Source organism: Lycorma delicatula, chromosome 12 (genome assembly GCF_047948215.1).
Source record: "Lycorma delicatula isolate Av1 chromosome 12, ASM4794821v1, whole genome shotgun sequence".
NCBI lineage: Eukaryota > Metazoa > Arthropoda > Insecta > Hemiptera > Fulgoridae > Lycorma > Lycorma delicatula.
This window is the reverse complement of record NC_134466.1, coordinates 29,894,417-29,919,485: the sequence shown is the minus strand read 5'-3', so window position 1 is coordinate 29,919,485 and position 25,069 is coordinate 29,894,417. Positions and strand designations below refer to the sequence as shown.

Below are 25,069 nucleotides of genomic sequence, written 5' to 3'. Positions count from 1 at the left end.
TTTAATTTATACCCAATATATGTATTGCAAGTAATGAAATTGCCTTTAATAATATGTTAGTTCTATTAAGCAGATATGCTTTGAAAATTTTCATACTTAGAAATATTTTCTGAAAGGCTTAAATTCATTTATAAAATCAGAAATATTTTTTTAAAATAATAGTAATTAAAGTTATGTAACATTAATACAAAATGTATTAAATCGACATGATTTTACTACTGACATTAGCAATAAAAATTACTTATTTTTATTAGCGACTTATTTAAAATCATTTTTTTTTTTAATAAGTGTTTCCAAATAGCAGGATAGTAGGACTGCTGCAGAGGTAGTATTGAATAAATAGGTTTTTTTTAATTAAAAGTAGTGTTTTTAATAAAATATTATTTATCACAGATAAAAAACTAAATAATATAAACATTTACAGTATATCAACTTAAACTATTACAGAATCTATGTATATTTTTTTTAATTAACAGAAAAATTTACAGAATTATTTAGGAAAAAGCTCATCAAATGTAAATTTTTTAAAAACTTTAACTATTATATCTTTTAACAAAACACTAATCGATTCATCTACAACTGGTTTTAATTCTTGAAATACCAATTCCCAATTTTCACTCATAAACTTATTCATTGAATCGCCTAAAACATGCAATAATAAAAATAAAAATAATTTTTTTTTAAATTAATTTTAAAATAATTTTTTTTAAATTAATTTTAAAATAATTTTTTTTAAATTAATTTTAAAAACAATGTAATTTTTTTTAAAGGATCTTTCAGAGCCATTTAGGAACACCTTAATGGAGTTAATCATAGTGCTTCAAATACCAGTCGTACTACAGCTAACTCCATTGAAGAAGATGCTCATCCTTAACTACTCCAAAAAAAAGTATCTTACAGAAGAAAAACTTCCAGTATTTTACATGTCAGTCATAGAATACTATGTCAATATATGCAAGTATTATAACTATCATAATATATTTTAAAGTGTTTATTCTGTTTAGTTACATGATACAACAAAAATTAAAATATTCAATTCAATTTCTAACTTAAATTAAAATATTATTAAATTGCAAAATACATATCTCAACAAGTTTATAATTCTGGATGCCTATCAAAATAACTAAAATAATTTTATGAAAATCAGACCTAGCAACATGAATTTATTTCAGCTTCATGTAAACATAGATCACTCTATAACAGAAGAATTTTAGAAAAAACTAGTTTTCAATTTTTTGACCTCTGTGGTAGAATGGTAGCATCTAAGTGTTTTTATCTGAAAAGTCCGAGGTTCGAATCATGGTTAGAAATGGTATTTTTCATTTTTCATAGAAATTTCTATTCCACATTCATAATTAAAAGTTACAAGCTAATATGGTGAATTAATCACAAAGAAATTATCACAACAAATGATTCACTTTATATCATGTATATAATGGCCAAGGAAAGTCTTGTGTTTGAAAGATATTTCAGGATTTAGAATACGCTATTTACTGAAGAGGTTCCAAGGATTTAACCATAGAATATATATATAAAACTGTTAAATTAAACAAACATAATACATCTTGATTGTATTACAATAGAATATCAATTATTTGTAAAGTTATCCAAAACCATTGGTTATCTGAAAAAAAAAGTCCTATCTGAATACTACTGCATTGCAGTTTTAAATGTTCCAACAAAGTACAGATGATGATTTCCCAGTCTTGACATGCAAATTTTGTTGCAAGAAAATATATCAATTCTTACACAGCAAAGTTACAACGTCATTGTTATTACTATAAAATTTTTAATTTAAAAACTGTTTTTGAAAGTTTTATATTGACATTATTTTATTATCTAAAGTATTTAATATAATAAATAATATTTGTGTTGACTCATCTTTTACTCTTATTATTATATCATTAATAAGTCTATCCTATTGTTGCTGCTGTTCTATTACGGTCAAAACAAAAATAGGTGTGGATCTTAAACAAGAGATTAAAATTATTTAAAAATTAATAATACTCTTGAAAACGAAGCTGAATAATTAGCTCTTGAAGAACAATTTGCATGTAATTTGAAAAATGAAATTTCTAGTAACTTTAATGTTATCATATTTAATCATAATGTTCAAAAATAACAATAAATATTAAAAAAAAATGTATAATAGATTTATTTCTTACCTAATTGTTGATTCCCATTAAATAGATTATTCATATGAATAATTGCTTTTTTTACATTAATACTGAATTTAAAATCATCTAATTCAAAATATTTTTTGCCATTTTTTATTTCTGGGTGACCATTAATAATTGCTTTACCAGTTACAGATGCTGTAAAAATATATAATAAAAAAGGTCAGTAATTCATAATACAGATTAAAAAAAGATAACATCTTTGAAATACGAGTAGTCTAAGCAAAATACATACTATTTGATGTTAATGTTAATATTAAATATACATTATACAAGGAAGGAAAAGGCAATATAATGAGGTGAAGACTTTCTAAAATTGCACAAGGAATTTACAATACAGCAGTCAATTTTTTGAATAAGTATAATTTTTTTGTATAAAAAAGGGACTCAAACAAATTTATTACCAAACTTCCAAAGGAAACTGTGTAATTATCCATTAAAAGTCGGACTTCCGCTGTTTCTACAGGTACAAGAACTTCTTGTTACCCGAAAGGGAAATTGTTTTTAAAAAAGTAGTACATGGTCTACAAGTTGAAAGAACATTGCCATAAGATTATGGAAGGCTAAGGTTTGAAATTTTGAAAAAGTTTCTACAAAACTTATGAGCAACTGTTAATTTAATTTTTAGAAATTCTTTACTGAAATTCATCCTCAGAATGTAAATTAAAAAAAGATTTTAAGTCAGGGAAAACTGGTTTTTTTTATCCTGTAACGTTTGTTATTTATTTGTGACATGCACCTTAATTGAGGTAGTAAATGATAAAAATCTTTTTCATCAAAGGGATAACTCACTGTTTAGTAGGTCAGCTGAAGAAATGGCAACACATTAATAAGATTTTAATTATGAAAACTTCTATTTCTAAGATAATCAATTGAGTCAAAATAATGAGCAAAAATTGAAATAATACAATCAGAAATACTTCTGATATCAGAATACTTTACTTATTATCGATATCATAAGAATAAAGTCTATCCCAGTGATTATATTTCGACTTAACTTTAATTTATATGTACAATACACATATCTCACTTGTAACTAAAAATTACATGTATCACCTACTTATAAAAACAGTGTTACAAAAAACATTTTCCATTAGACAACTCATGTCTCGAGAATAGTTTATTCAATTTTAATAAATTAAATTAAAGAAGTAAAGTTCAACCTTTTTACTAAATCTTACTCAAAATATTTTTCCTGTGGCTATCATATTCCTCTAACCTCAGATGTCTTAAAAGAACAGCTTTGCTCACCATCTAGCAGGAGTCAGAAGCCTAATGGGCAATCAGCTGTGAGTTGGCGCAGCTGACAGAACAATCACACACACATGTACACATACACACACACACACACACACACACACACACATATATATATATATATATATATATATATATACATGCATAAATTAAAAAATATAGAATTTTCAAAAATACATAACTGTAATTACTCCAGCTATCCCCACTTCCAGATATTGGTAACACTAACATTTGACCTTTAATTGCATAATCTCCTTCTACATATAACCATGGTAAACTGACATCAAATTCAATTCTGTATTTATCTGGTTCAATTCTGAAAAGAATAAAAAACAGATTATAAGAAATTTCTTTACTCATTGTTAATAGAGACTACTACTTTTTTCAGAATAAAATGCACATAAAATACATACTTTAAGCTAGTAACTGTATAATTTGTAATTCCATGAAATTTTTGATTTGTAAATTTTGAATCAATCGATACTGGTCCTGATCCTTGTTGTATCAATATTTGAGGAACTATCATTGGTTCAACTGAAGGTATTTTTAGTTTTGGTACACCTAGAACAAAGGAATAAAAAAAACAAGATTATTTTGTAATTATTTTTTTTTTTAGGATAAAATATGCTTTACAATTAATTAAAAATTTACTGATAGCAGTTATATTGTTAGTAAATATTTTCATTAAAAGATAACAAGAGATTTATTTAGTTATATAATAGAATTTTAATGTTAACATCTGATGGCTCTATATGAAATATAGGTTGCATCAATGTTAAACTTGAATTTAATATTTAACACCTGCTTATAAATTTTAAAAACATATTTAATTACTTTTTAAATTGCGTTGAAACATTTTTCATTTAAAATAAAAATGTTGATTTTTGTATTTAAAAAGAAATAAAATAAAATAAAAATGTGTTTTGATTTTATTAGTGCCATACAGTAATTTATTCTTGAAATTTATCCTTTTTCAAAAAGATGATGAATGTTTTGCAATCTGCCAGGTTTTAGCTCGCACCAACCTTGAAGGCAATCAAGGCAATCAAGTTTTCCATCAACATTTTTATTTGCTTGTAACTTTCATTTCTCCTTGTTTTCATTAGTTACTTGAAACTTTTTCTTTCCTCATAGACGTACCATTTTATCTAATACATTTTTCTCCCCATCTAATTTCTTTTTCTGATAATTATTATTTAATTAGTTTTACATTCTCCAGTTCTGTTCAGTATTTATTCAGCTCTCATTTCATTTTTCCATTTTATCCACTCCATTTTTCTTTATTTTCTCATTTCTAATGATTCTAATATTTTTTCAGTCTTCTTTTCTCAAATCTTCATCCAGGCACAAACAGAGCATTCCTTTTTCAATATTAAATTAGATGGTTAGCATTTAAATAATGTTGTTTTATGAACTTTATAAAACTTTTGGTAATGAAATATGGATGATAGGAAAGAAACAGAACTTATATTACTCAAAAGGTAAAGATTTGTTTATAAAGAAAAACGTACTAATTATTAAGCAAATAAATACAAATATATTAAACCAACCTTTAATTAAATATGGTTTCAGTGAATGAAGCATTTTCTTGACACATTGATTATAACCTGGATCAGATGTATGGCATACATTAATTACATCAGCTGGAAAAATTAAAGAAAAAATTAATAAAATAAAAAATCCACCGTTTAAAATATTTTTTTTTTTAATAATAATAAATCAGATGTAAAAAATGACTTATTTTCTAAATATATATTTTACAACAACATTTACGAAAATATGCTTATGGAAGATCTTTTAAAAACGTTTTTGCAGCTCTTTCATTGATGGCACTCATGCTGATATAACCCTTTAGTAAGTTATTGAATAATCTATTATGTTTATTTATTAATTAAATTGTTTTATCCAATCAAGTATATTACTAATTTTATATTGTTTAAGTACTCGTATGTAAAATTTATAATTTAATCTGTAACTTATATATAAAATTACAGACTAGTATTGATTGATTGATTAGGAACAAGAATAGGAATCCTAACTTTATCTAATAATCACTTCAGCCAGTAGTTTTACTTTTTTTGCAACCCATTGGACAGTTTTCATAGGTATACGAAGTTGCCATATCACTAAAAAGACACAGCTCTAATAAAAGCAGCTGATCTTCTGGCATAGGGCCACAATTGGAATTATTGTGGCTGACTTTTGAAGATTATAAATTGAATTTTGAAGATGAATTAAATTTTTTTTCTCGAAAATGTACTCATCACGTTGATAAATAATGAAATACAATTTTAAAAATGTAATTATCATTTATACCAAACAGCAATACATGGATTGTATAGAAAAGCTTTACAACATTTATTAAAAAATAAATAATTATAAAAAATTACAAATACTTACAATCTTTTAATTTATCTGTAGTTGTAAAAGGAAAACCCATATTCAGGATAAATAAAATTGCTAAGAAATGTTTATACATGAAAATGTATTTTCTTATAATATAACTGGAATACATCTGGAATTAAAAATAAAATAAACAAAACAAAAATATATTATTAGAAAAAGTGCATCGAGTGTTTTATATTACAATATTCTGTACATGCTATATTCACCTAAAGAACTGAAATTTTACTTATTTATCTAAAATGAATTGTAGGTGTGTAGAATCACATTTAAAAGGAAAATTAATAAAAGTTATTAAATAGAAAAAATGATTTACTCGTTATTGCCATACTTTGTTCTTAGAGCTCAATGAAATTGATCTGCACAGAACATCTCAATATTATAAAATTTATAATAATTTATCATTATTTATTTATAGGTTGTTGCTTTCATTTTTCTTATTACTGCTGATGCTTTGTTGTATAATAGAAGACAGACAATATGTCTGGAAGTTTGTAAACCATGTAGGAAATGGTTTTCTTCTCCTAACTTTGTACTCGAATGATTTGTTTACATTATATTTAAACATAAGTAAGGTAGATTATGAAAAAATAATTTTCTGAAAAAAATTCTCAAATTCCTTATTTTTTGAAATTCTGGTTCAACCACTTTCTTTAAAAATGTGTTTTTAATATATTGCCCATATGGGCAGAATGGATACTTTTTTGTTAAATCATGTATATGTTTCTAAATACTTTAAAGAGTGATGTTACAAAATTTAAAACAACTGAATCTGTTTCTAATAAGCAGGAAAACATTTTAACGTATTATGTAGTAATTTATATTATTGTTAATTTTAATGAATAAAATTTCAGTAAAACTTTTGTATTATCATTATTTCAAATTAAATCTGATAGTTTTTACTAAGATTTATTTTATTTATTTCAGAGTAAATGTGCTTTTTTTTTAAAGGCAAGCTTTTTTTAGGAATGATGTGTGTAATACTTGAACTATTTATTTAAAATTGTATAGATAATATAAAGATTTTATTATACGTATTCTGAGATAAGTAGTACAGAGGCTAGGATGAAAAGAGAGAGAGTTTACAACTAGCTGTGGGAATAAAATTTGTTAAAAGTGTAATAACTAATATAATATGTCAAGTAAGATAGAAAGAACAACAATAAGATGATATGGAAATTAAAAAAAATAAGGAAACAAAAAAATAGCACTGAAAATATCAAATAGTAAGGTAAATGGAAAGAAACAAAGAAGTAGAGTGGATTTTTTATCAAAGGTAGACATATTATTTTGCCATTCTAATAACTCAGTGTTTCAAGTCTGTTTTCTACTTTTAGATTTTGAACTAATACTGAACTTAGAAAAAAACAGAGTGCAATTTTCACTTTTTTTAAATAAAAGAAGAAATTTGTAGAGAAAATTGAAACTCAAAGCAGTCCTACAAAAAGTAATTAAAAATGTTATAAGAAATAAACTTAAAACAGCTTACTTTCTGAATACTAGGAAATATGGTTCAAAAAGATCTTTTTGAAACTATGAATAAGTCCTTCATTCATAAAAATATGATAGGTTCATATGATATCATATGAACTTATGAAGTTAATAAGTTGATATCATAAGTTCATCAATTTGTTAATTTATTAATTCTGTATTAATAGAAAGTAATCCATCAGGTTGGTCTAGTGGTAAAAATCAGCTGTTTAACAGCTGATTAATTCAGAAAGTATAATTAATGTATATTAACGTTTATTTGTATTAATAATATCATACAAACTATTTTAATATCGTATCTGTATTAATATAAAGAGGAAATTTTAGTTTTCCATTAAGAGGTAATTTTAGTCATAAAGAGGAAATCCTTTATGCAGAGAGTTGTTTAAATTATTCATCTTTATTTTATATGCACAAAGTATCACGTTTGACATTTTTATTTCTGGCATTGGTAGGCCAAAAGTAAAAAAAAAATGATTCACAAATCAGTTCAAATCACTTCATCAACTTGACAGCAACTTTGAATTGCTGTCATATCTTTCAGTAAAATTAAATACATGATTCCAACACAAAAAACTTTATTTAAAGACCATGTTCACATCGTGGTTAGATAATCCAATTAACATTGTTTATCATTAAAATCTAATTAGAGACAAATAAAACTTTGATAGAGCCTAGGTCACAAGAGAAGCAAATTTTTAAATCTTGTCTTACATTCAACTGAGGTACATTTGTTGAGTTTATGAGTCTCAGTAACTTAACATATCCGCATCAGCTATTTCAAGTTTGGAAAAACATTTTTACTAGTTCTAAATTATAAAAACTTGAAGAAAACTTTGTGTTATCTAATCAACCAATGACATATAAAAAAATAAGAGATTACAGATACAAAAATACATCAAAGAAAATATCAAGTGGGTAATAATAATAAAATGAAAATTGATGAAAAACCTGATGGTTTAAAACTCAGAGATTTATTAATAAAAAAAAAATATTTGTAACAAATATTGTAAAAATTTAATTTTGTTACATTATTATATGTTGTTTCAATAAATCATTTTTCCTGATGCGTGTAATAAATCAGTGGAATAGTTAGGTATAAGGATATACATTTTTTGCTTTGTATAAAAGTATATAAATCACTTCTTATAAAAAATTGTGAAATTTTCTTTACATAGTATTTACCAAAAAAATTCAGTTTTCCAACGTATGCATCAATCTGTTAGAATCATACTTAAAATTAACATAATGTGGGCTAAGTGTAAATGTGGGTAAGTGTAATAAATTTTAGTTTACAAATATATGTTGAATTGCTCTATTAAAAACAAATTATTACAATATTTATAAAAAAATATGCACAACACACACACACACACACACACAGAGAGAGAGAGAGAGAGAGAGAAAGTTTCTCATTTGAAGGTTTTGTATGTATATTTATATATATTATATAAAACTGAATTTTATTATTCAACAACTATTATTATTGTTATTTACAATTAGAACTTTCTAAATACAAAATTTCCTCTCTACTCATTAATGAAAAGATTGAATTGTAACTGGACATAAAGAATAAATAATTTATTTAAAAGACAATTGTTTAAAAATATTGAAAAAATAATAAAGTATAACTTTTATGAAAGTAACGGAAAAAATTGGTTCTCATTTTGGATCAGGAATATGATAAAGTCCCCAAAACTACTTTAATTTTAATAGCCATTTAACTAATGAAAAATACAAAAAAATAAAAATTATAATCAAAATTAAAAGAGTTAGACCAAAAATTAAAATTAAATGTTTTTTTTTATACCTGGAGAATAAATTTCAAGAAAAATTTATTTATAAAAATATTCATCTTCAGAGTGTATCACGAAGTCCTCCGCGGGCTTTCATAACTTACTCTACTCGTGAAAATGGAAAAAGTTCATATAAACATATGTCTTAAAATGCTTCGTTTGCGAATTACGACTAGTGAAAGATTTAAATAGAATTTGAGCTACCCCGGTGAAATGAGGTCGTACTAAATTTTTTTAGGACTTTAATTAAGGAGCAACATTAGTGACTTCTTATGGTTTTTGACCTGAAAAATTGAATAAAATAAGTACCAGAACCGTATATGCAATAGTTTTTGAGAAATCTGTGTTGGAAATCAATAAAATGGAGTAAAACCCCTGTTTTTTTTATGTTTGACGTAAAATAACTTCGTTAAATAGGTAGTAAACACGTTTAAACAAAACTTGTAGAGTATTTAATTCTAAATAGAATGAACTGAGGTAAGTTGAATAAAACAAAGGTAAATTAGAGAAATTCGAATTTTATTTAGAAACATTACACTATATCGAACTGCATTATACGTACCAGTTTATAATACTAGTAAATATTCAAAAATGAGCCCGCCATTTTCAACACATTTCTTGGTACGCATCTGTATTGCTTTTGTTTCTCATTTAGTTTTTCAAGGCTGTCCTTAAGTTGCTCAGTCGCATCCATAACGCAGACAATTAATTCCTCACGAGAATGTATTTTTGTTTTGTATAAAATATTTTTCATTCATCCTGACACAAAAATCTTAGAGTATTAGATCAGACGATCATGGTGACCAGGAATGTGTACCCTTATGACCAATCCATTTCACAGGGAAATGATCATTTAAGTAAGTGAAAACGACACGAAAGAAGTAGGAAAACGTGATATCGTACTGAAAGTATACATTGCGTCTCAGCGCTAGAGGAACATTTTCAAGCAGCTGTTGCAATTGTTCTTGAAGAAAGTGCAAGTAGACCTCAACATTTAAGCGGCCAGATAAAATGTACGGTCCAAACAGCTGATTGTGAAGAAGGTCGCAAATGGATGTTGAAAATTACCTTCCAAGAATTTATTTCTGTCCACGTATGCTCACTGCGTAAGTTGTTGACGCCATCTCGAATGAAATTTTCCTCGTTGGTTAACAAAACAACCTTGTGACTTACTTTCTTTTCAGTTTAGTCTCCGGAACCACCGTAAGGTATTTCTTCAGAGGATGAACGAGGATGATATGTATGAATGTAAATAAAATGTAGTCTTGTACAGTCTAAGGACGACCATTCCTAAGCTGTGTGGTTAACAAAATACCAACACTGGTATCTGCAATCTAGTATTCAAATCCGTATAAAAGTAAAATGTACTTGTAGAATTGTCGATTTTTATTCTACCAGTTGCAGAATTCCTAGCGAAGCGGACCGTCTCTTAGGTGTAGATGTTGAAATGACTGTTTATGATAAGGTTAAACAAAACTTGTTTTGTTTAAGTGTCCAAACCATCAAATGCGAAACTTCGATCCGCTTAGAAAGACAACTTGTACTGACGCCTGAATTGCATCGATAAAAATTTCATCAATAACAGCGTTATTGGATAGATCGTTGGTAACTGGTACGAATATACTAAGTGGTGAACCTGTTTCCCGAAGATTGCGAAAGTCGCGCTAATTGTTTTGGGATCTGGAATCCTACGACTCGGAAAACGGAATTCATATTCTATTACAGCAACTGTAGCATTACCATTATATACACCTAAAATGAATACCGGTGTCAGCGTATTTCTTTGTTGTAAATAACTACGGCTTCTTACTTCAATCGATCACGTTCAAACTAAAATTCACTGAAAACCTTCGCTAACGACAGCAAATTTTACAGTACCATATATACTTTATGCACCTTCCAATATAGCACACTTTCTGATCAGCTGTTGTTATATTGCCAACTTTGAAATAATAATTATTCAAATAATTTATTTTACTTCTTGTCATCAATAAAAAAATGATTTTTTAAGTAATTTTTATTTTACAATTGTTCTGTAATTGTTAGTTTTTTTTAACGTTTTAACAGAATTTTTAATAGTAAATTTTGTATTTAAAATTTTTCACATCACCAAAAAATAATATGGTTTTTGTTTACATTAAATAAGTACTTTATTGACAAATGTTGTACGTAATATTGTTTCTAAATAAAATTCGAATTTCTCTAACTTTTCTTTGTTTTATTCAACTTACACCATTTTGTTCAAAATTAAATTCTATACAACTTTTGTTTAAAGGTTTTTTGCGTTTATTACCCATTTAATAAAGATATTATTATTATTTTTTTTAATCAAGATATCCATTATTATTAAGATATTGAAAGTACGAGCTTACCTTTTTTTGTTACAGTAATATTTTAATAATTTGGCCAAATTAAAGTCTGGGAAAGTTTAATAATTTGCAAGGTTAACGTGTAGATAAAAAAATAAATTATTTTCATACAGAAATTAATAAATAATGTAACAGTTTAACAGACTTCAAAAAATCTGATGCGTACAAAATATGACTTCCTTGTACGCCTACTAAATTATAAACATAAAAACTTAAAAAACAGGGGTTTTTACCCCAATTTATTGGTTTTCACTCCAAATTTCTCAAAAACTACTGCAAACCCGGTTCTGGAACTTATTCTATTCAATTTTTCAGGTCAAAACCCATAAGAAGTCACTAATGTTACTCCTTAATTAAAATCCTAATAATTTTAGTACGACCTCATTTCACCAGGATAGATGAAATTCTAGTGAAATCTTTCACTAGCCATAACTCGAAAACAAAGCATTTTAGGGTATATATTAACTTTTTCCATTATTTTCACGAGTAGAATAAATTATGTAAGTCCCGGCAATATTTATGATGCTCTGTGTAGGTTATGTTTAACAAATTTGATTAAGTAACGTTTTCTCTAAATCTAACACCCCTAAAATAAGAAAAAGAGAATTTTTCAAAACCTTTACTGCATTTTAGTTCTGGGGTCTATGATTTTAAAAGACATTTCTTGATAGCTCTATATATGAAGTAAAAACTTTCAAAAATATTTTAATAGAATGGAAATAGAGCAAAATAACACAAAAAACATATATTTCAGTTTTAAGAAGTGTGGGATGATTTTTGAAAAACTTTTTTGGGCTTGTATACATTGTAGATAACAAATTTGCTTTTTAAAATCTTCTCTAAAATGCATCTGAAGAAAATTGAAATTGTTTTTTTTTTCGCGATATCCCTCTCTTCCTGAACAAGTATTGAAAAAAGAAAACACATGATGACTGTCCCATATGTAGAAATATTGGAACCAGATTTGAAGAAATTCGGTTTGGTCAGTCCTGAGATATAAGACCAAAAGCAGTACGGCACATATACGTAAGCACATAGATCTTTTTTTTTTAAATCTAGATAACTAGTTGGACTATAAAACGTAAGATTTGTAAAAAAAAAACCGATTCCCCCATTTTTGACATGATCACCACACTTTCCCCTTTAATTCTGGCTTTATTCGCTGGGAAATTCAAACAAAATAAATATACAATTAAATCATTATAATTGCTCTGTAACACAATTAAAAATAATTACCTTGAAATTAATTGCAAGAATTGTATGATTTACTAAGTATAAAGAAATGATGATGATAGATTAAAAATCTCACAGAATATAATGTTCACCTTCTTTTTAGCCTCGTTCTATTATTATAAAATAAAAATTGTATGATAAAAATCATACAATCTCTATGTTAAAAGCGGACTTCAAGGTCAGTTACTTCATCTTGTTCCACGCTAAAAAAAAACAAATACGTAGAGAATTATCATTCTCTACGTATTTGTTTTTTTAAGTAAGTTAGAACGAATCGATCTTTAACTAAAAAACGGCTTGTTAGCCGTTTAAAAAAAAACCGAAATCCTACAACAGAAAAACTTCGATCTAACTTCCAAAAAAGTGCTGGAGTTCAGAGAAGTAAGAGTGTTAAAATAATCTTAAAAGAATTAGGATTAAGGTGGGACAAATACAATCGATTTATTTTGGTCAAAAGATCTGATATACGAGAAAAAATGATGACGTATATATAAATCGTAAAAATAAAGGTGAACGTAAATTATTCAACGCATTTTAGGGTTAGTAAAAAAATTAACAAAGTAATTTAGCGCACGTTGATTTTTTTTCAAACATTGGTGTAGGTACGCGTACTAGAGTTACTGATGATCTTGGATGAACAAACCGGCAGGATGTAACTATAAAGGGAACCGTCAGTTGAGGTTACCGTGCAGGTGAAAGCAATGAACATTTATGGTTTCATAAACTTCTGTTTCATAAAATTTCTGTTATTACTGTTCGAGACGTTTTCTTTTAGATTACGCCCGTGATCGTCCTAATAAAGACTCTATTAAACGTTGGTATCAACAGTTATAAGGATACAAGAAGTATAGTATACAAATAGGTGTTGCCAAATCTCCCATATCTGAGGAAATTGTGAGTCGAGTAAGGGAAACTTTTCAGAGAAGCGCGGATAAATCGACTCGCCGTAGTAGTTTAGAACTGGGAATGCCGCAATTGATAATTGTGAGGGTTCTACACACGCGCCTAAAATCTTGCATACAAAATTCAGTCGGGGCATACACACGCCGTTAACAATTTCACCGTGAATATTCTTGATTAAGTGAGCGAATATAATATGTTTTTAGAAAAAGTAATTTTCTGTATCGAAACCACCTTCTATGTTTCTGGTCACGTTAACCATCATAATTGTCGGATTTAGGATAACGACAAATCTCATGTCGCTCGATAAACACAATCTGATAACCCGAAACTTCACTTTTGTTATGCGTTAACTGCTTATGAAGTAATCAGACCATTTTTTCTTCACGAAGCCAACGATTACTAGCGCTAGTTATTTAAAGATGTTACAGCAGTATGCAGCACCACAAATTGAACATTGCCAACCCAAAATTTACATTTGTTTTTCAATAAGATGGCATACCACCACACTAGAGTTTACATGTTAGGGACTAAACAACCTCCTTAACGTTAGATTGGCCGTGATGGACCAATTACTTGGGCACTTCGATCCTCTTACGTTACGCCATTCCATCTCTTTCTTTGTAGGTTTGTCAAAGACAGGGTGTACGCAACGAAAGTTTTCAACATAATGAACTACAAAGAAGGAAATTAATGGAATAACGCCAATTATTCTTCATAATATGCGGCATGAAATTGAATATCGTCTAGACATTTTACGCGTCAGAAAAGGTGCTCATGTAGAATTTATTTGAAGTTAATAAGTATTATGAACAGAACTCTCTGAAATGCTCTGTTTAACAATAAAACGTGTATGTAAGTATGTTGCTTTGTTATTACTTCCTTGTACGAAGTAAAAGAAGTAATCGGGAAAAATTTTTGTTTTCAGATTTCAATGGAAATATCCATTTTGACCATCCCTTAATTCATTTTGACTAGTTTCGGCGTGACGTATGTATCTCGCATAACTCAAAAACGATTAGCTGTACGATGTTGAAATTTTTGATTTAGGGCTGTTGTAACATCTAGTTGTAAAATCCAAACAAATCTGGATTTTGGACTTTTTCTTAACTATAGTAATATGCTGTCATTGAACATATTGAGAGCTTTTCAACGATATGTCATAAGTGGTACTTATTTTCATCGGTTCCAGAGTTATAGCCAAATGAAATTTTAATTAATGAAATATTTGGATCTTACAAGGAAAAGGCACATCGATTCAAATCCAACTTCATTTTCTTTTTTTAATTTAAATATATTGATTTATTATTAACCTCTGATTGTAAAAAAAATATTACGATAAATAATAATTCAAAAATAAAAATAAAAAAAAAAAATATGAAAAAATATCAGAAGTTATTAATTTAATAAAATGTTATGTACTTTTAATTTAAAAAAAATGTGAATATGTAATGTAGTAGACGTACAAGAAAGTCATGTGGTGTCCATATCATTTTTTTTATATTAAAACCTAAAATGAACTGAATAATCCATGATTACCTTGTATACGGATGTATACAAGGTATACGGATTATACAAAGATGAAGATGGTTTTTGTTTGTTCGGGATAAATAAAAAAAAATACATGATGAATCGCAACAAAATTTTTATTATGTTTCTTGGCATAAATGAGAGAGTTTTTAGACATATTTCATCTCGAAAATCAACCGGTCGATTTCTTTCAAATTTTCAGGATACATTCGTATTATACTATGCAAGGTTTAAGCCACAGACCGAGGCCCTAGCTCCCTTGAAGGTTAAAATATTAAAAATATTCATTATTTCTTCACCCCAAGGAGGGTGGAGTTGTGAATTAAAGATATTCATTAAGGAAAAAATAGATTAATCCTTGTACTTTATTATTATATTTCTGCGACCAAGGCAAAGAAATTAGTTATGAATTTTCGTCGTCAAAGGTGTGTATTTTAGTTACAATAGTTACTATTATTCTATCTTTTATAATTATTTTCTTTTTCAGGTTTTTACAAAGCCTGAATACTTTCATTGTTATTTATCAATATTATTCTCTAAGTCATGAGGATAACGAACAGTGTGGAGATTCTGGGAACGGAGCTCTATGGGTAGATGGGAAAGGCAACCAAGGTGAGCTCTGCGGGTGTCCAAGGCGCCGTCCATCTGTAAAACGAGAATGGCGAGCGAAGAAAGCTCTGCGGCCCTGGAGTAAGCCCCATAGTTCTGGGAGGCCCCGAGGAGCCCCTGAGTTGGCCCCGGGGTTCGCCTGGGCCGATCTCCGGTCAGGGATCAGAGAGTCCAGGTTCTGACTAGATGGGCTGACTAGTAGTGTATACAGATGAATCCCTATGTACTTTCATCATATTCCACAGACAAAACTTAGTCAGTTTAAAAAAAAAAAAATTTTTTAAATCATAAAAGATGAACGTCTCAAAATAATTCATCCTGGGAGAGAAAATGGATCGTCTCAAATGCGTTAACGAAGCGAAAGATCGATCACAAATCCAATCTGAAAAATCTTCCAATTCTTACAGCACGAAGGAATAAATGTTTTCGTTGATTATGTAAAAATGAGATGAAGTCCGAAGAAAAGTTACTAAAACCTCACGGGTATTTTTTTAATAAAAGCTAATAAATCGAAGAGGTACGTTATTTAGTGGGTGATGTTAGGAGAAAATGAATTCAATCGCCCGGATGTCTCAGTACCTGGTGCGTTAAGCCTCGCGGATACAACAGTTACCGACTGTAGAAGCGAAATTCGTTCTATTTAAGTAGTGAAATTACATTAGTTTAGTTAGTTCCGACCGTCACCGCTAGTATTGCCACACCCGCGCGAATCAAATACCGTATGCGCGCGCGCTTTAATTAGAATCATTGAATTAAATAAACAAAAAATATTACACTTAAATAAAATGATAAATATTTGAAATTAAGTTTTATGTGTAAACCGTGCATCAGAAACAACTGTGTTGACAGTTTTTTTTTTTTATTATTACAGAAATTTTCTTAATATTAAAACTAATGAAACCTACAAATTCTTTCATAGACCTATGAGAACAAGATTTTATTCATTAGACCTAATCTGCCCAAATGATTAAAAATAAAATAAATGGCCTGAAGTAATAGTTGTAAACAATTAATTATTATAATTGAATTACGTAGTTTTAGTGGACAGGTGATATTATTCGGTAAGTAAATATCTTTCTCAGGAGCGGTAGTTTTACATCTTCATCATTTTTTGAATAATCAGGCTAGGATAATAAATGTAAAATATGTTAGATCTTATGGAAATTACATTTAATTATGCTTTATTTATAATGTTCTACTGAAATATGTTTGGAAATGGTACGTATATATTACAGCTGTAATTTTGATATTAGTTTGTGAAATTGTTCGTTTTGTGTTATTTTACGTGTATTTTGTGACTCTAAGCCTGCCACATAGATTTATTATTTCTGCATATAAGGTGTTGTGAATAATGAATGAATTAATTACATTCATATTTTATATGGAAAAAGTCATATTGATCAAATTGTAAGGATAAATTCTTTCTTCATATATGAAGACAGAACAGTCGATCAGATGTCCCATCAGAGGATGATGTTGGCCATGAAAATGAGAGAAAAGATTATTTAACTATAAACATTTATACCGGTTTAGTCTAACCCCGCCATAATGTAGTGGTGGGGAGAGAACTCTATTACAATGAGGAGGGGAGAAGTAATCTTGAAAGACTCGTAGAAAATTTACTCCTAATTTAATTTTTCACATCAGATAGATTAAATATAGATATGATTTTGATAGTAATAAAAGTTATCAAAAATTAATTAGGATACTAAAAGAAGAAACTTAATTTTTTACTATTAGGATATACTAAATCAAATAATAGAGACAATCAAATTACATAAATTTTGTCTGTTATAAAGGTAAACAAAAATATTTAATAAAAAAATCAAGTGTATCATAAATGTATAATTAGATTTTATATCCTGTAATTCAATTAATTATATTACAGTACACCTAAATATTATAAATTCGCACATGATAATCTTGTATATTAGGTTGAAAACCTGTTTTCAGTCCGTTTGGGCTTCTACTTGACCTGGCTGATTTGTTTTATTTTTATTCTGTTAGGAATGATGATAGATATGCCATCAAGTGTCATCGGACTTGATGACTCTTCTGAGAATTTCCCCCCCAAAAAAAAAACTTATTTATAACTTAACTGCGGAAATTTGCGAGGTTATTACTCATAGAAAAATCTGATGTCACATGACTTCCTTGCACGACTATTAAATTATAAATACACTTCTTTTTTTAAATGAAAAGTAAATAAAATATTATTTCAATCATAACTTCCGATGTTTTTTTTTTTTTTTAATTTTATTATTGAATTATTATTTATTGCAAAAAAAAGGTTTTTAAAATCAGAGGTTAATAATTATTAATAAATCAATATATTTAAATTAAAAAAAAAGTTAAAAAAAGGAGATGAAGTCGAACTCGAACCGATGTGCCTTCTCCTTGTAAGATCCAAATATTTAATTAATTAAAATTTAATTTTACTATAACTTTGGAACTTATAAAATATGTAACATTTATGATATATCGTTGAAAAGCTCTCAATGAGGCCTATTACTGCAATTAAGAAAAAGTAAAAAAATCCAAATTTTTCGGATTTTGGGATTTTTTGGGCACTTGGTCCAAAAAATCCCAAAATCAAAAAGGGAGGTGCACAACTTGATACAACAATCGTAATTCCAAATTTCAACATTCTATAGCTAATCGTTTTTGAGTTATACGAGGTACATGCTTACGTACAGACATCATGCCGAAACAGTCAAAATGGATATTTCCATCAAAATCTAAAAACCGAATTTTTTCGCGATCACAATACTTCCTTTAATTCGTACAAGGAAGTAAAAAAATCTGATGTGGGCACCATATGACTTTATTGTACGCCTATTAAATTACCGTACATATACACATTTTTTTTTAAATGAAAAGAACATAAAATTTTATTTCATTAATAAATTCTGATATTTTTTCTTTGTTTTTGTTATAATTCAATTATTATTATTTATCGTAATTTTTTTTACAGTCAGAGGTTAATAATTATAATAAATCAATATATTAAAATTATAAAAAAAAATATAAAAAAAATAAAAAGGAGATGAAGTCTGATTCGAACCGTTGTCCTCCCCTATGTAAGAAATCATTAATTAAAATTTTATTTGGCTATAACTCTGAAACCAATGAACATAAGTACCACTTATGATAAATCGTTGAAAAGCTCACAATGAAGGCTTATTACTGCACTTAAGAAAAAGTTGAAAATCCAAATTTTTTTGGATTTTGAACTTTTTTGAACATTTTTGGTTCAGTCGATTGCAATCAAAAGGGGAGGTCACAACTAAATGTTACAACAGACCTAAATCCAAAATTTCAACATCCTACGGCTAATCGTTTTTTAATTACACGAGCGAGATACATACGTACGTATGTACAGACGTCACATTGAAACTAGTCAAAATGGGTTCAGGGATGTCAAAATGGATATTTCTGTTGAAATCTGAAAACCAAAATTTTTCGTTATCACAGTATTTCCTTTACTTCGTACAAGGAAGTAAAAAACATTGAACTCTTCCTAAGAAAATTCAGTAAACAAAACATTATTTATTTCTAAGTAATTAATTTCTTATTAAATTATTAATAAGATTTAATATCATCAATCACTATATTTTAATGTACATAATACTGTTTATTTGCTACAATTATTGATAGGATTAGTATCTGGACTTTTTACACTTTTGATAATAACGTATAAGTCTTTTAAATGCCATTGAATTATGTAATAAATAGTATTCTACTCTATGAATAAAATTGTGAAATAGGGGACCCATAGTAATTGTATCTGTTCACTCACTTTGCCAATTGTAACCAACATGAATTAGCACCAATGACCCGTACTCAGAAATTGTAGTTCAAAATTCCATAAAAATCGATTGATTCAATTAGAAAATATCAACCAAAATGATAACTAACGAAAAAAGCAACAAAGTTAGGTATGTTATTTCCCCCTACCCCTGAATAAATTACCCAAATATATAACCAAAGAGACATAATTTTGGAATTGAATCATCTAATAAGTACAAGAATGTGATCTTTTGTCCAGAAAAAAATCTCGTTTTATGGGCGTTTGAATAAAACCAAACACCATCAGAATGTATTTTAGTTTTCTAACAGGCAATAAATTATTATGAAAAGATTTACCTCCCTTAATCAAATCGTTGTAACCAATTCAAGTAAACGATCGTATAGATTCGGGCTCGATCAATCTGAAAATTGTCCGGAGTGTAAAAGACCCCCCCAACATATTTTCTTTTTGTGTCCGCGATTCGCCATAGAGCGTAGAGAGATGCTCAGCAACCTGAGACGTGAGCGCATGTTTCGCCCTAAAGATACCATATGAGTCCTATTACAAGATGAGGCACACCTCACCTATAATACCCTGGAAGACCCACCTCACCTCACCTGGAAGACTGTGGAAAGATTCGTCAGGACGGTCATGAGGAAGCTCCAATTATATGAGGAATCCTGCAGAGGAGAATAGCGCGGGTGGGCGTGTGGGCGGACAGATCCTCGGCTGATTGGCTAGGGGGCTCCCCGTCGTATGTGTGGGGGTTGCCTGGGTGCGATGAGACTGAGGACACTCTGCTCGTGCGTCTGATGGTGGCTACTGGTAAATGGTGTCACTATTTAAGAGTTCTGTCTTGACGGCTGTGTGGGTGTGTAACACGTGGGTGTTGTGAATGTTAGTAGCTTGTCCTGTTTTCTGCAGGTACTTGTTGCCGGTGTATGTATTTGACGTGCTGTATGTGTTGCTTCCAGTAATGTTGTTTGTGTGGTGTGTGACATTTTTGGATTGTTATGAGTGTGATTCCCCCTTCGTCTTCTGATTTATTATAAATATTTTTATAAGCAGACCAGGAAGGGGGAAGCCAAGGGTGGAGGTTTAGTCGGTAGTGCGCAGGTATGCATACGCCCTTGGTTATAATTGACGAAACCTCAATTATGCCAAAATACATTCGGAGATTTTCCAACGTAATTTTTTTTCTATATTTAGAGAGGATCATGAAACGTAAAGAAAAAACCACGACGTACAAAGTTTGATCCAATTAGACTATTTTATTTTACTACAGAATGTTCAAAAAGTGATGCAACCTTATGGAAGAATGTTTCCTTCTTTTTTTGCCGATTTAATTGATGAAAAAGGGTTATACAATGCAGCAGAGCACATTCATTGTCTCCCAATACATTAGATGTGCCAGTTATGAGCCCTAACCCAGAATGTCTTTACCAAAAATATTGGTGTGGATGCACCAAATAAGTCCTCCATGAAGCGGCTGTACGACATGTTCCAATGAGGCAGATACAGCAAAAATCGAAAAATCAGCAAAAAAAAAAAACGTAGGCGAATCTTTATGATATTCTGTTGTGGTACATTGTTATTTAAAGCTTTAATATTTAATAAAATTAATAAATGAACCAGCAAACTAATAATATAACTTTCACCAAAAGATAAATTTGAACCACTAGGCCTACAACTTAATTTTTGCTAACACTTTCAAATTTTATCATTACAAGTATGTTGAAGTAAAAAGATGAAATGAGAAGTTGTTTCAACATAATACAAACTGCATTGTTGTAAATTAACAGCTGATAAATAATAAATATCAGCTTATATCAACACTGGAAGTTAATTTTTATTTAGAATATAATATCAGTAGTTATAGTCGTTTAATTTGTTGTCTTGTTAATTATTAGTTATTGTTTATTACTATTAATATTATAGCACTATTTAAAGTTTGTTATTGTATTCGTTATGAATGTAAAATGCAATAAAATTGTTCGTCCAGCGCGTTTTACCTCGTATTATTGTTAATACGACTTTTCCGTCATTACAAATTTGAATGCTTAAAACTCGATAACGAAGGAAAAACGAGTTTCAACACTGTCTTTCTTGTAAAATTTTAAACTGAAATCATGTGTTACATGTCCACCTTCCTATTTAAAAAAATAAAATTTGATGACAAATCCAATGTGGCGGATAAAAAGTAGAAACCCACCACAATGTAGATTTTTTTTTAACTTCGTATAACCCCACTTCATTGTGTCTCCAAATACTTCTCAGATATGCAGTATAAAGCTGTTTGCATGCTTAAATATAATCCTGCATATGTTCTTATATTTTTGAGGTGTAATACAACTTTATTAAGAGAGGTTTGCATTACCTGTTTTACTAAACTTATGCATAGAAATTATTGTTTCAGTTATTCAGGTGAAAAAATGTTATATATCTGATAGATAAAGCAAATTTTTATTCTGATGGACATAATAAGTTATTATGAGATAACTATAAATATAAAAACGAATTAAGTTATAAGATAAAAAAATACACGTGTTCAAAGTTAATTATTTAAATACAAATATATGAAATAATGTTAAGTTAAATAAATCACATATAACTTAGAAAATTATTCACAATTCAGAAGCAGCTATTGAAAATTATTTGACCGCAAACGTAAACTTTGAATGAAATGCACATATCGTCTTTTTTTAAATTATTTTTAATTAAAAATTCATCAATAGAGTAACATTACTTCCATAAAAGAAATATTTTTAATTGTATTTTAAATAAATTAGTGGGAAAATTTTTCAAATGATTCGACAATTTATTAAAAAATGGGAGCTAAAACATAATAAGGCGAAGAATTCTCGTAAGTCGAAGAATTGCATTGAATTACAGGAAAACAGTTCTGCTGTCTAGTTTGGTAGTTTTTAAATAAGTAACCATTCTTTTTAGCAAATATTGCAGAAACATAAACATAAGCACAAGGATAGGTTAACCAATTTAACTATCAAAATAATATTACACTTGTATGTAAAACATGTAACATATGTTTAAGTATTTATATTTAATGTAATAAAATATTCAACTATTGTAACTAACATAATTCAGGTAAGTCCAGAACTTTCACTAGCTAATCTTTACATACGTCATACTACTTTATACCTTGCTATATAAGATTAGAAATAAATCTGATAGATTTACTTTCCTCCTGCCTGATCAGTTTCAACTCCGAGCATTTTATAGTCTCCGAGCGATCCTGTTGGCAGTTGATTCTCAATTGGTTCTTGACATTCATACTGTATTTTTATTTCATGCTTATTATGGCGTTTCACAAATTAACGACACACATAACAGTTTTGAAATGGTAACAAAACAAAAATGTTATAAATACATTAAACACATTAAGAAATAGTGATAAGGAAAAATAAAACGTTTTTAAATATTATTCAAAACTTTATAATTATAGAATATCTTTCGGTTTGCCGTTTTTTATTATTAAAAAATAAACAAATAAAAAATGGCGGGAAAATATAAAATTTTTATCAAAATTATGGTACCACATGCAGCACGTAGCGAATGCAAATAAATATATTTTATACAAAGCAACAGTTTATCAACAATTATAGTAACTTTATGAAAATGAATTTTGTAGGGTATAAAAATGCCACGCCTGACCGGGATTCGAACCCAAGACTTCTGGATGAAAGGCCGAGACACACTATTGCTGTGTAATATTACCATTTAATCTATAAACGGATAAAAAATAGTTAATAAATCAAATATAACTACTTACGTTTTAAGAAGAGGATAAGTATTACCTTTAAATAATTTAGAAACACTGAATTTGCTCAAATAATTATAAATCTTATAGTACTCAATACGAATTAAAATTTACGTAGTGTGAAAAAATATCCTAAACTTTATTTCAATGCAGCTAATGTGTTTGTTTCAATGTTCAATCAATGGAAATAAATAGAGATAACGGCCTTTAGACAACAGCCTGTTTGGATGGTAAAGGCTCTTCGTTCAAGGTAATCAACTTTATATGCGTAATGAACTGACTAATGTACGAGTATTTCTAGAACTACCTCACAGTATATTAACTAAATTGTATCAGCCGTCCACTAACCAGTTGCTTACTGTTAACTTTCCTTTGTAGAATTCGTGTTTGCCCTACATAATATTTATTCATGTATCCCACTCTTCGTTTCTTCTTATTTATTGCTCTTGTATTTATATACTTTTCAATGCACATATAACGAATACACGGTCGGCATTCATGAAACTATATTTTAAAATACTCAATGTACTTTTATTTTATTTGATCTTACGTAATTACATGAATCGTTCTGAGAAAATTAATATATATTTATTGTGAATAAAAAAAATATATTTCATAAAATGTGATCTATGCGCGAGAAAGTCACTGAGCGTAAAAGTTTTTGATGGTGGACAAATTTGTTTAATTGTAATCATCTCATTTTAAACGTTCAACCTTAATTCAATTTGGTGTGTTTCATGGTTTTTTTTTTGTTTTTATACTTACGGATTTTTATTTTATATAAATATCAATTTTATTTCATTGATTTTTAAAGATATGTTTTATTATTATTATTATTCTATGACGTACACAATTCAGAGGGAAGTTGTCAGGAAAATTGAACAGAAGCGGACTCAAAACGGGAGTGCGCATATTTTCGAGAGGAAAAAATTGATTAAGATGTTTGAGCTCTATTATAAATTGAATAGCATTTAAAACGGTTAAAAACCATTTAAAATTAAGTTTTTACTTAAAATCTAACAGTAGGTGGCAATTTCGAATGTTAAAACAATATCAAAATCAGTAAATTTTAAATAAATATTACACAAAATAAACGATTAAATTGGACAAATAACAGAAGAAACACTAATAATAAGCATTAATTAACAAAAACAATATTTATGAAACAGTAAAAAGCTGGGATCTTTAATACTTGTTTACAGTATAAAAACATCTGTTACATTTCAGGCTTTCTCAATTAAACGCTTAAAATTAAAATTAATTTTAATTATTAAAATTTATTTAAATTATTATAAAACGCTAAACTATTGAAATAAACTCAAAAATGTTCCAATCAAACTGTAGCATAGCTCTTTATTTTCATCTCCTCATTTTATATATATATATATATATATATATATATATATATATATACACAGATGTTCAAAAAGTGATGCAACTTTATGGAACAATGTTTCCTTCTTTTTTTGCAGGTTTAATTGAGGAAAAATGGATTGCACAATGCAGCAGAGCATATTCATTGTCATCCAGTAAATTAGAAGTACCAGATGCCCAGATCCAGAATGCCTTCACAAAAAAATATCGGTGTGAATGCACCAAATAAGTTCTCCATCAAGCAGCTGCATGGCAGACTCCAAGGGACAGGGAATGAGGCAGATACAGCCAAAAGTGCTCGACCGAAAGTGCTAACACCAGAAAGGTTGATCGACGTGCAAGCTGCACATTCTGTTAGTCTC

General features: G+C 28.4%; 1 protein-coding gene across 2 annotated transcripts; it reads right to left on the bottom strand.

Annotated features, from left to right (window-relative positions):
• Positions 1 to 344: 344 nt before the first annotated feature.
• LOC142333191 (protein takeout-like) lies at positions 345 to 23,686 on the bottom strand. Of its 2 annotated transcripts, none has more exons than XM_075380155.1 (7): positions 23,346 to 23,686; positions 5,835 to 5,949; positions 4,985 to 5,077; positions 3,848 to 3,995; positions 3,617 to 3,750; positions 2,166 to 2,315; positions 345 to 642 (listed from the first exon to the last, which is right to left on the bottom strand). In XM_075380155.1, exons 2-7 carry the CDS (start codon positions 5,947 to 5,949, stop codon positions 491 to 493), a joined length of 792 nt encoding a protein of 263 aa, XP_075236270.1. In that variant the 5' UTR covers positions 23,346 to 23,686; the 3' UTR covers positions 345 to 490. The 2 variants fall into 2 exon arrangements, with proteins under 2 accessions (XP_075236270.1, XP_075236271.1); XM_075380156.1 differs by having other exon boundaries at positions 23,371 to 23,686.
• Between the last annotated feature and the right edge of the window lie 1,383 nt (positions 23,687 to 25,069).

Bases quoted from the DNA above. Each gene is read 5' to 3' on its own strand.
- LOC142333191 (XM_075380155.1), bottom strand. From the start codon at position 5,949: ATGTATTCCAGTTATATTATAAGAAAATACATTTTCATGTATAAACAT. The intron at 3,751-3,847 runs GTATGTATTTTA...TATTCTTTTCAG, and splicing joins TATACAGTTACTAGCTTAAA to AATTGAACCAGATAAATACA. The intron at 643-2,165 runs GTAAGAAATAAA...TGCATGTTTTAG, and splicing joins TAATGGGAATCAACAATTAG to GCGATTCAATGAATAAGTTT.